Genomic DNA, 12,630 nt, shown 5'->3' with positions numbered 1-12,630 from the left:
CTACCCACCAAAACTACTGATAAGCTGGATATTTAAAAATAAGCATACAGAGCTGGGGAGTTGGCAAGAAGTTAAGAGCGCTTGTTGCTCCTACAGAGGTCCTAGGTTCCTGGCACCCACAACAGTCCATAGCTCCAGTCCCCAGGGACTCAGTGCCCCCTCTGACCTCCAAGAACACCAGGCACCCTTAGTGGTGCACAAACATACATGAAGGCAAAACACTCATATACACACTTTTTAATTAAAAAAGACATAAAGACTACAAAATAATTAAAATGTTTAATTTTTAATTTTAAGTTTATAAGTAGTCTATGCAAACACGTTTCAGCTGAATATAATGGCATATGACTTTACTTCTAGTACTTGGGAAGAAGAAGGGAGTAGATTTCTGTGAGTTTGAGGCCAGTCTGGTCTACATAGTGAGAGCTTGTTTTGGAAAAAGCTGTCTGTCTGTCTATTATCTATCTATCTATCTATCTATCTATCTATCTATCTATCTATCGTTTATATAAAGCACATATTTTATATAAATAAGCATTTATTTATATAAAACATATAGAACACATATGTACACACGCTACATATGTGTGTATGTGTGTGTGTGCGCTCTTTAAGTCCAAGAAAATCTTGATTTACTTTGCTGAAATGCAATGTAGTTAAGTTCTCATTGTCCTAATGCCATTGCCGTAGTGCTTAGATCACTGTGGCTTGGTAATAAGTTACTTTTTATTATTAGCAGTGTTGGAGACTGAATCTAGTGCCTTACATGTGCTGCTCAGGAGCCTAACACTGAACTGTCTCCCCAGCCCTGTAACAGGTTTTGTAAACAGAAAGTAGGAGTTGCTAAACTTTATTGTTCTATTATAAGATTATTTGGCAATTTTAGTCCCTTTGATTTGTTTCCCCTTGAATTTTGTGATTAATTTGTCATGTCTACATAAAGGATAGCTAGAATTTCAGTATTGATTGCATCATATTGCTATCTTTTTTTTTTTTAAAAATGGAATGTCAAATCAAATTACTTGGTTATCTAATTAAATTTTATGCAATATAGTTTAATCATATTATTTTCCCCTTATCGACTCCTCCCAGATCTTCCCCTTACCACACAACTTTATATTCTTTCTCCTGTGTGCTGAGATTTTGTCTAGTTTGAGCTTGTGCAGGTCTTGAATATTTCTACCTCCTCTTTCTCATAGGTGCCCGAGCCTTGGGAGGAGGGATGTGATAGAAACAGCACAGTTAGAGTGAGTGCTCCAAAGTCACTCAGGTATTAGTCAGTAGCCACTTTGTATTTGTTGGTATTTGACAGACACAAGTGGGAGCTCCAGGTAATTGTGGGATTCCTACCTCTACAAAGTGTGCTGCTCTGTGTACTCAGAGGAAGTTGTTACTTCTCAACCCTTAGCAGCAAATAGAGGTGTGTATCCCAGCCAGGCCTAGGTATTGGGATTCCGCAGTTCACTACAGTGACCAGTACTATAACTTTGAGGCTTGGGAGCCTTTTCTAAATGTCTAAGAGGTCTGAAGGCTCCCATGATCACAGGCCTGCAATTCCCTTCTCTGGCTCTTTGCAAAACTTGTTTATTCTTTAAAATTTTTTTAATTTAAATAATTTATTCAGATTACATCTCAATTGTTATCCTCTCACTTGTGTCTTCCTGTTCCCCCCTCCCTCCCTCTTTCACCCTATTCCCCTCCCTTAGGTCTGTGACAGAAGGGGACCTCCTCCCCCACCATGATCCACAGCCTGTCAGGTCTCTTCCTGGTAGCCTGCTTACCCTTCCTCTGAGTGCCACCAGGCCTCCCCACCAAGGGGAAGGGGTCAAATAGTGGGCACCCACCAGAGTTCATGTCAGAGGCAGTCCCCGCTCTCCACACAACTGTGGAGAATGTGCTGTCCATTGGCTAGATCTGAATAGGGGTTCTAGGTTTACTGCATGCATTGTCCTTGGTTGGTACAGTAGTCTGAGCAGACCTCCCCCACCCCTGCTGGGTCCAGATCTGCCAGCTTTGATGGTTTTCTTGTAGGTTTCTAGAACCCTCTGGATCCTTCTATTTCCCATTCTTCCATAGCTCTCTCACTTAGAGTTCCAATAGGAAGTCCAAGCATCTATCCCAATCTCTTGCTAAGTGAAGACTTTCAGGGGACATCCCTGTTGGGCTAATGTCCAATTATAAGTGGTGACAGCACATGCGAGATGTGGAGAAAAGGGAACACTCTTTCATTGCTGGTGAGAGTGCAAACTTGTACTGCCACTTTGGAAATCAATCTGGCATTTTCTCAGAAAACTGGGAATAGGGCTACCTCAAGAGCCAGCTCTTCCACTCCTTGAAATATACCCAAAAGATGCTCCACCACACAAGAACATTTGCTCCGCCATATTCATAGCATCCTTATTTGTAATAGCCAGAATCTGGAAACAATCTATATGTCCCTCAGTTGAAGAATGGATAAAGAAACTGTGGTACATTTATATGATGGAATACTACTCAGCTATTAAAGACAAGGAAATCTTGAAATTTGCAGGCAAATGGATGGAACTAGAAATGATCATCCTGAATGAATTAACCCAGGCCCAGAAAGATACACATGACATATACTCACTTGTTTATTCTTGAGCCTCAGGCTCTCTACCCTTATTGTACATCAGCTGTCTCCTTTGCTATGTGTGTTCTCTTCTTCAGCTGTCAAACATCTGGTTCCCTTGTTGATTTTTTTTTTTTTTGCAACTGAATCCACCAACTGCTAAGCTGTTGCCACTGCTGCTGTCTCTTACCTGTTGCTTCTTCCTGTTACCAGTTCAACCACAGTATTCACAGGAGTCATTAAAAGGGCCACTCAAGTGGAATCTGTAATTGTGCCTAGTGTTAAAATATAGGAGAAGCAAAACAGGTTGATGTCTTAGCTGGCTCCCTTGGGACAGCCTGGAGTGTTTGAACCAATCACAGCTCTGCCCCTTTAGGACCAGTCCTTTGTCAGGCTGCCAAGGGAAGTGTTTTGCTCTGGCCTGAGGGAATGGTTGCATGGTCATCTCCAGTTCACAAAGGCTTATGATAGATAGTAAAATTCCAGTCCAGTCCTTTGAAATAGTGCTGGCTGAGACTGCTTCAAGAGTTGGAACAGTTGTGCAGTTTTTGTAAGGAGTCTATAGAGTGCTCAGAGTGGCCAGTGTTGGCATGAGGGTAGTCCAGCTGGCTGTTTGTCCGGCTTTTTGTTAAAGGAAGCTGGAGCAGGAAGAAAAAGTCTTAACAGCTGCCAATTAGGGAGTCAAATTGCTGTGTTCTCCAGTATCTTCTTATTTACAGGAAAATGAGCATGAGAGGGAGGGCTTACAGGAAGAACTCAAGGGCCTGATTATTGACAAGGCTAGAGAGCTTATCATCGTTGCTTACCGTGTCCTTATACCTCAGAGGTGGATGGGCCTCTCTCATCGCCCTTGAGTGCTTAATTCTAACATTTGTGAAATTAAGACTTTTCTTTTAATGTTCTACTTATTATAATGTAGCCAGGGAAGATAACTTCGGATAGTTTTAACCTTAAAAATTTGTTGACGTTGGCTTTGAGATGTATAAACCTGGACTGTATTTTAGATTCACTGAAAGATATGTGTTCTGCTGTGGGGGGGGGAGTTTTTATATGTCTGATATATCTAGTTAATTTTTAGTGTTGTTTAAGTTTTTGCCTTTATTGTTCTTTGTAGTTATTATTATCATGCCCATTATTGAGAATAGTGTGTTGAGTTGTTTGTTTTCCCCTTTACTTCCAAGTTTTTGTTTCATAGTGTGTTGATAATTGTTCTGTCTTTTGGTTAGTATGCCTTCTTTTAATGATAATATTCTTTTTGTCTTTGTTAATTTTTCACTTTAAATCTTATGTTCTTATATCAGTATAACTGTGCCAGAATCCTTTTGGTTAATATTTTTGTAGACTTTTTTTCATCTTTCTCCTCCTCTTAACCTATTTGCATCTTTAAATTTCAAGTGCGTCTCTTTTATGGATATCATGTAGTTAAGCCATATATTTTTTATCTATTTGAGGACTCTCTGTCTTTAAATGGGAGAGTTGTATGAATTTGCGTTTGAATTAATGATAGAGAGTATTAACTCCTACTACTATTTTTCCTACATAATTTATTTTGTATTGCCTTTTTTGTCCTTTTTTATTTATTTATTGGTAGTATATGTCTTAAGGTTATATGCTGTGAAGAGACCCCATGACCCCAAGGCAACTCTTTCTTCCTTCCTTCCTTTCTTTCTTTCTTTCTTTCTTTCTTTCTTTCTTTCTTTCTTTTTTTCTGAGACAGGGTTTCTCTGTGTAGCCTTGGCTGTCCTGGACTCACTTTGTAGACCAGGCTGGCCTTGAACTCACAGTGATCCCCCAGCCTCTGCCTCCCGAGTGCTGGGATTAAAGGCATGTGCTGTCACGTCCAGCAACCATGGCAATTCCTATAAAGGAAAATATTTCATTGGGGCTGGCTTACAGTTCAGAGGTTTAGCCCATTATTATGATGGCGGGAAGCATGGCAGCGTGCAGGCAGACATGGCGCTGGAGAGAGCCAAGAGTTCTACATCTTGATCCAAAGGCAGCAGGAGACTTTGTCACTGGGCGTGGCTTGAGCATATATGAGACCTCAAAGCCAGCCTCCACAGTGACACACTTCCTCCAATAAGGCCACACCTCCTAATGGGCCAGGCATTTAACCTCAGAGTCTGTGGGGACCATTCCTGTTCAGACCACCACAGAACAGAATCCTCAGTCTCACTTTTGACATAGTTTTGGTTAGAAGTTATACTAAAGATTGGAGTTAAACATTTAAGTCTATTTGAATTAGTGTCACTTTGCTTCAATAGCACATGAGAGCCATGCTTATCTATAGCTCTGCTCCTCTATCTTTATGTTCTTTACTTAGCATATTGTATCTCTGTATAGTATAGATCCACTAACATAGTTATTGATTCGTTGGTTTATCTTTTAAAGTCAGATAAGGCAAAAAAAAAAAAAAAAAAAAAAAAAAGGAGTTACAGTAAAAACAAACACCAGTAACAAGGTTTGGGAGGGATTGCTCAGTGTGTAAAGCACTGGCTGCGGAAGCATGAGAGTTCACATAACCAGAGCTCCCACAACAACAACAAAAGTAACACAAGGGAGGTGACAACAATGGGTCCCCAGATCAGGCTGGCTGGCGAGGTCAGCTGAAGCAGAAAATCTGGATATTTCTCATTGGGGGATCTTGATACTTCTGATTTTAATTATTTTTCTGTTACAAGTATGTATACTCTTGATATTTTCAGCTCTCTGAAATTCACTGAAACTTAGTGCCTTATTTGATCCACTGTTTGTTTTTATTTTATATGTATGAGCATTTAATATAATTACTAATATAATTATGTTATCTTGTTATTAGTTTCATCTGTTAATTAAATTTGTTTCCTTCTTTGCTATTTTGACCAAGAATTTTCATTTATTTTATTTGTTCTCATGTATTAGATATTTTGGCATAGTTTTTATATACTTCATTTAATTGTTATTCTAAAGGACATATTTGGCTTATTGACAATCTTATACTAGTATAAAATTTCCAACCAATTCAGGAACATTGCAGTAGCTTCACTCCATTCTTTTTTGTTCTTTGCATTGTTGCTAGAATTTACTGTTCTGTACACACTAAACAATGCAAGGCACTTACATATTACTGTTGACTTAACTAGTCATTGCCTATATTACTCTTTTCTGTATTTGTGCTTCCATGCACTGTGGTTTTTTTTTTTCAGCCTAAAGAGCTGCTTTTAATATTTTTAGAGTTGCATGTCTGCCAGTGACAGATCCTCTAGTCTTGTTTATCTGGAAAAAGCTCCCCAATTCTCTAGTTCTGCGCATCCCCATGACAAAAGCATCGCCACAGCCAAGGCAACTTACAAAAGAAAGCATTTAGTTTGGAAGCTCACAGTTCCAGAGGCTTAGAGCATGTGGTTGTCATGTGGGTGTGTGGCAGCAGGCAGGCAGGGTGCTGGAACTTTATCTGAGAGCTTGCTGATGCACAGGGGGGCTTAGAGAGCTCGGGGCTCAAAGCCCATCTCAGTCACACACCTTCTCCAGCAAGGCACATCTAATCCTTCCAAAGCACTCAAACAGTGAACCCGTGAGAGCCTCATCCAGACACTGCCCTTAGCTTTGTGGTTCTGCTGAGAAACTACCTATTGAAGGAGAAGAATTTGGATTTGGCATATGAGAAAACAAAAGAGAGCCAATGACTGTAAAGTTTCTTTGAGGTCCTATCTTATTATCAAATATATATGAAGCCACAGTTCTCGTTACTTATTTTTCCTTTTAGAACAGCTCTATTGTCAAACTTTTAAGAAAAATGGAATAAATATAATATGTAACTTTAATTTTAGAATAGAGAATCAGTGAATAAACATGACTTACAAATACTGTATTTTATGATTTTGTTCATGTATTCCTGTTTCAGATTTCTGCCAGTATACTTTTTAATTTTAAAAATTTATTATAATTTATTTAGATTACATCCCGATTGTTATCCCCTCACTTGTATCTTCCCTCTTCCGTCCTATTCTTCTCCCCTAGACCTGTGACAGAAGGGACCTCCTCCCCCACCATATGATCACAGCTTATCAGGTCTCATCTGGTTAGCCTTCTTCCCCTTCCTCTGTGTGCAACTGGGTCTCCCCAACATGGGGAAATGATCAAATTGGGGGCACCAGAGTTCATGTCAGAGGCAGTCCCTGCTCTCCCCACAACCGTGGAGAATGAGCTGTCTATTGGCTAGATCTGAACAGGGGGTCTAGGTTTACTGCATGCATTGTCCTTGGTTGGTACAGTAGTTTGAGCAGAGCCCCCTGGGTCCAGATCCTCTGGCCTTGATGATCTTCTTGTGAAGTTCCTGAACCCTCCGGGTCCTTCCATCTTGCCCTTCTTCCACACCACTCTCACCTGGAGTCCAGCAATGTGTCCCAGCATCTGTCTGGATCCCTTGCTGGGTGGAGTCTCTCAGAGGACATCTATGTTGGGCTAATATCCACTTCTATGTTATTATACCATGCATGTCTTTCTGGGTCTGGGTTACGTCACTCAGGATCATCATTTCTAGTCCATCTATTTGCTGGCAAATTTCAAGATTTCCTTGTTTTTGATAGCTGAAGAGTATTCCATTGTGTAAATGTGCCACACTTTCTTTGTCCAGTCTTTGGTTGAGGGACATCTAGGTTGTTTCTAGATTCTGTTTATTACAAAAAGGTTGCTATGAACATAGTTGAGCAGATGTCCTTGTTACATGGTGGAGCATCTTTTGGGTGTATGTCTTGGAGTGGTATAGTTGGGTCTTTTTTCTTATTCAAATACTTATAACTAATGTACAGAACTAGTATTCATCATTTAAAAGTCTCAAGTTGAGTATATTGACAGATTCCCATAATCTTAGCACCTAAGCAACTGAAGTTAGAAAGTTTTAAGTTTAAGGCTATCCTGGGCTATATAATAAGACTCTGCTTCAGGAAAAGTCTTGGACGTAGGAAGATGGTTCAGGGTGTAAAGTGCTTGCTGGGAAAGTATGAGGCTATAGAGCATGTAAAAGCTGTGTTCCTGTTTGAAAAATCATGGCATTGTTATTCTTCAGAAACTTATGAGATAAGAATAGTGATTAAAATTGTATTTGGATATTTACATTTAAAATAAATGCTAGCTTTTAAGTTAAGATTCTCTTTTTAGTAATTTTTTTTTTTCTGTGCAAAATGTCAGGTGTTTTACGGCATCTTCTTGGACAGTTTCAACTCCCACTATGCTTTATATTTCTAGAACATTTAGTTTACAAAACATGGCTAGCGGTGAAGGAAGCACATACTTTCTGTTATGAGAGAGAGGAAGTCAGATGTTCATTGTGACTCATTAGAGCAGTGGAGCTCCACCTGTGGCCCGCGATCCCCTTTGGGGTTTGCATATCAGATATTTACATTATAATTCAGAACATTAGAGAAATTACAGTTATGAAGTAGCAACAGCATAATTTTGTGTGTATGGTCACCACAGCATGAGGAAGGTTGAGAACCGCTGCTCTCGAGGATGATACTGGAATTTCCAATGTTAAGACATTTTCTCAGTTGAAATTAACAGTCAAAATAGTGTTTATGTAACATAGCTTTGTCAGATTGTTTGAGTAGCATTATTCACTGTTGCCTTGTGCCTTATAGTTCATTATTTGCTGTAGCCTGAAGTTCATTTACAGAGTGACCCCTTCCCCTCATCTTGGCCCTGAGTGTAATCCCTTCACCTTGTCTCTTTTCCCATTTTTTAAAACTCGGTTTTCCTATTTAATGAACCTCTTTTGTTTTGTTTAAAGACGGGGCCTCACCATGTAACTCTGATATGGAACTTGGTGTGTGTGTGGTGTGTGTGTGTGTGTGTGTGTGTGTGTGTGTGTGTGTGTGTGTATGTATACACACACACATACATACATACATACATACTGAGCTGGCCATGCTTACAGGGATCTGCCTGTCTCTACCTTCCTAGTGTGCAGATTCAGAGGTGTGCACCATCATGCCAGGCCATAATGAACCCCTTTTAATGAGAGTTTCTTCTCCCACTTTTCTTTTCACTTAGTCTCACCCTGGTAAGTAGGGCAGTGATCTCTTGTGAATGTTCAGTTTCTGTGACTGTGCACTATTCATTTGTCCTGCAATCTCTCCCCACAAGTTTAGGATTTTGAGGGAATTTTATGAAATTGATATTCTACTGTGCACCTTGCTTTTCTTGAAAAGAAATTGAGAAAATCTACTTAAGCCAGTGACTTTATTCCCATTGGTTTGCCGGTTTTCATAACAATCCAAAGCATGGGTCATACTTCCTGCCACAGGTGTTCTCCCTGAAGTTTATTTGTTGCTTTGTTTCTCTGTGACCACTCCCTTAGAATTCATAGGAAGAAGTGCTCCATTAAAGTGCTCGAGCATGTTGTAGACACAAGTGCTCTAATTAACTACTACATTCTCAAAAGCTACACCAGCTTGTATTCCTAACAAAATTACAGCTACAGGTCACAGACTAGCTCACTAGTAGGAATCTTCCTGGTTTTGCCGAATGAATGGGTGTAAGGTGCTGTCATGTGGGATTCATTTGCATTCCTTCCAGACTAGGTATCACATGCTGTTAGTCATGCAGATTTGTGTTACTAGGATTAATATTTTCATTTTAAACCATTATTAATTTTAATAGTGATTTTTAATTACTTCAATTAATATTGTATATTGGTTAAAGTACAAACTGCTGTACTCAATTTTTAAAATTTATCATTTTGCAGTTTTTAGATTTCTATGTTATTTTGATATTTTACATTAGTAGAATTTTCTAATTCACCTTTCTTTGCAATTCTGATTAATGAACTTTCTTGTGATTTTTTTTAAAAGCAAAGAATATTTTTATTTTTTAGCGTGTGTGTGTATGTGTGTGTGTGTGTGTGTGTGTGTGTGCGCGCGTGTCTCCACAGCAGGCATGGTGATCAGAGGACAGCTTGTAAAATCGGTTCTCTCCTTCCACTGTGTAGGTCTCAGGGATTGGTGGCAAGCACCTTATGATTTATTTTAAAGAAACATTTATGGTGGCGCACGCCTTTAATCCCAGCACTCGGGAGGCAGAGGCAGGCGGATCGCTGTGAGTTCGAGGCTCAGCCTGGTCTACAAAGTGAGTCTAGGACAGCCAAGGCTACACAGAGAGACCCTGTCTCGAAAAACCAAAAAAAAAAAAAAAAAAAAAAAGAAACATTTATGGATTAGGTTTGTTAGTACTCAGCTTAAGATTCTTATATTTATTTTGAAAAGCAAAATTACCATTTTTACTGTTTTTTATTTTTTGTTAATGAATCATTTTTTTATTTTTACATATACACTTATATTATTATAGACATATAGAATAAACTACAGCAAGAAGAACCATGAAACAATAAGAATTCTATAAATGTTACATTCATAGTGTTTTGGCTATTTGTATTTGGTAGCCTTGAAGAAAACATTTTTCCTATCTTGGTGCATCTAAAATTCTGAATGTAAATTAATATATCATATCTCAAAATTATCAACTTAAAACATCTATCTAGACCTAAAAACATCTTAACTTCTGAAGAACTGAGCTTAATTGTAAAACTAAATTATCTGGTCTTTGACCTCATCAGAGACTTGAGAAGGAATAACATTAATTATCTGAGTATATAGGGAGTGCAGGTTAGCAACTTCTAAAATGAGAAGATGACAGAGACAGTCTGCTGCTTGAGCAGTCACCCAAAACTGTGTTTATCTGTTCTGGTATCACCACCTAAAAGTGTGAAATGTGTCATTTCTCTGCAGCAGTAGATGGCATCACCTTTCGTTTTCTGGTTATGCTTACATGTAATTTCTGAACCTGATTTGTTTTGTTTCTTTCTTAATTTTCCTTTTATTCTCTTCCACCTTTATTTTCCATTTAAAAAGGTAAGTAGATCTGATGTCTTTAATATACCTATTTAGTTTTTTTTTTAAATAATTTTTCAGTCTTTTAAAAAGTTATATTTTTCTGAACTAGAGTTACAGATGGTTGTACGCTGCTGTGTACATGCTGGAAACTAAACCCAGGCCCTCAAAAATAGCAACAAGCTCTGGTAACTGCCGAGGCCTCTCTCCAGCACTCTGAGTTTTGGCAGCTGTCTTGGGTCTTTTGCAAGCACAATGCACTCTTAACTGAGGAGCCAGCTCTCCAGCTCTCCTTCGTATGCATGAGTGTGTTTTAATTGATAGTGATGACAAAGTTTTGAGATAATAACAAGCCACTGGATACTTTTAAAAGGGTGGAACATTTTCCATATTAAAATGAAAAGTTTTATAGACCATGCTAATAATTATATCTGTTACACTATTTAAGTTATAAAAAATGTAAAAGTCAACTGAGCCATCTCACTGGCCCCAAATACTTTTTCTGTCCTTTTTCCCTTTTGCAACAGGGCCTTATGTAGTCCAAGCTGACCTCAAACTCCTTATGCAGCTGACCTTAAGCTCTGGTATGCCTGCCTCCAGGAACTTGGGTGGCACACGCCTTTAATCCCAGCAGCGGCAGGCAGATCGCTATGAGTTTGAGGCCAGCCTGGTCTGCAAAGTGAGTCCAGGACAGCCAGAGCTACACAGAGAAACCTTGTCTTGGGGGAGAAGGGGAAGAGGAACTTGTAAACTTTCTCAAGAAGACAGTTCCAAGCTGGATAAAGTGTATTTTTATCTCCATGCAAGAATATCAGCAGTCTTATTATTTTTTTTAATATATAGTTATTTGATTAAAAACTTGGTTTTAGCCAGACGGTGGTGCCGCATGCCTTTAATCCCAGCACTCAGGAGGCAGAGGCAGGCAGATTGCCGTGAGTTCAAGGCCAGCCTGGTCTACAAAGTGAGTCCAGGGCAGCCAAGGCTACATAGAGAGACCCTGTCTCAAAAAACTAAAAACAAACAAACAAACAAAAAACAAATACAAAACCAGAAAATAAAAACCAAGTTGGTTTTCAGGTATGTTTTCCCACAGTAGTTCAGCTGCTACTGAAGTTTCTGCTGACTGTGAGAGCTGTCACCAGGACAGATCACGTGGTATGTAAATGTTCTGCTAGCCTTCTGCAGTCAGCCCCTTGTGCTTCACTTCTACGTGTCGCGTCGTGGCAGATTATGCATGTTATATAAATGCTCTGCAAGCTATTTGTAATCAGTCCTTTTATGCGTCATTTCTAGGTATTGCTCCTGTGTATCATAACATGTTTGCTTTAATGAGTGAAACGGAAAGGATCTGGTATCCGCCTAACCATGTCTTCCACATAGATGAGTCAACCAGGCACAACATACTCTACAGAATAAGGTACTGTCTGACACCAAGCGGTTTGTGTATTAGTAAAGCCAAAGGGAGGGGAGCTGTCAGCCCTGACATAGGATAATTATGGTATTTCCTCCTGTTGGGATGCCATTTCATGACTTTTGGTTATAATTAAGGATTAAAAAAATAACAGGTGAAAATGGCTTGTGTAAAATCCTGTCTTGATATTGTCATTTTTCCTGGGAAATGTGATGCATGTGCAATAAGATGCAATCTTAACACTTTTCTTCTTTAAAAATAAGTTTTTAGAGATGAAAGATTTCTGTTTGTAAGTTAATTTAGCTAGTAATTTATGGTACCATGTAAAATCTATTAATATTCAGAAAAATTAAAATTCAGGATTTTTTCAGTATAAAAGAGTAGCAAAGAAATAATTTAAATTTTACAAAAAGCTGTAATTCTCCAGGCACTTACGTGTTATTTAATTTTCTTATGACTCAATGAAATATTAAGAATTCCCTGTAAAATAAAAAGAATCTGATGTTGTGACATATTACTCACACTTAGTCATGGCCTTATAGCTTTGGGAAAGCATCAGAGTTCAAACTTAGACCTAGTTTGCTCCATAATCACTTTACATGTATTTCACTAAAGAGACAATATGTGTAGTATTCAGTGTTCATCATTATTTATTTTAATTTGTTGAGACAAAAACTCATGCATCCCAGACTTTATCTGGACTCACTGTCTGACCAAGGATGACATTGCACTTTGTTCGTCCTCCTCTGACCCCCAGTGGTTCT

General features: G+C 38.8%; 1 protein-coding gene across 1 annotated transcript in view; it reads left to right on the top strand.

Annotated features, from left to right (window-relative positions):
- The window catches only part of JAK2 (Janus kinase 2), a 64,290-nt gene that overhangs the window by 12,689 nt on the left and 38,971 nt on the right, over positions 1-12,630 (top strand). The window contains exon 4 of the mRNA XM_084750014.1: positions 11,749-11,872. Coding sequence (XP_084606140.1) covers positions 11,749-11,872 — 124 coding nt within the window. The remainder of the gene's footprint in view (positions 1-11,748; positions 11,873-12,630) is intronic.

This window comes from Acomys minous (genome assembly GCF_964271855.1).
Source record: "Acomys minous genome assembly, chromosome: 2".
NCBI lineage: Eukaryota > Metazoa > Chordata > Mammalia > Rodentia > Muridae > Acomys > Acomys minous.
Note: the sequence above shows the minus strand (reverse complement) of the source record. Positions and strands in the feature narration are given on the sequence as shown.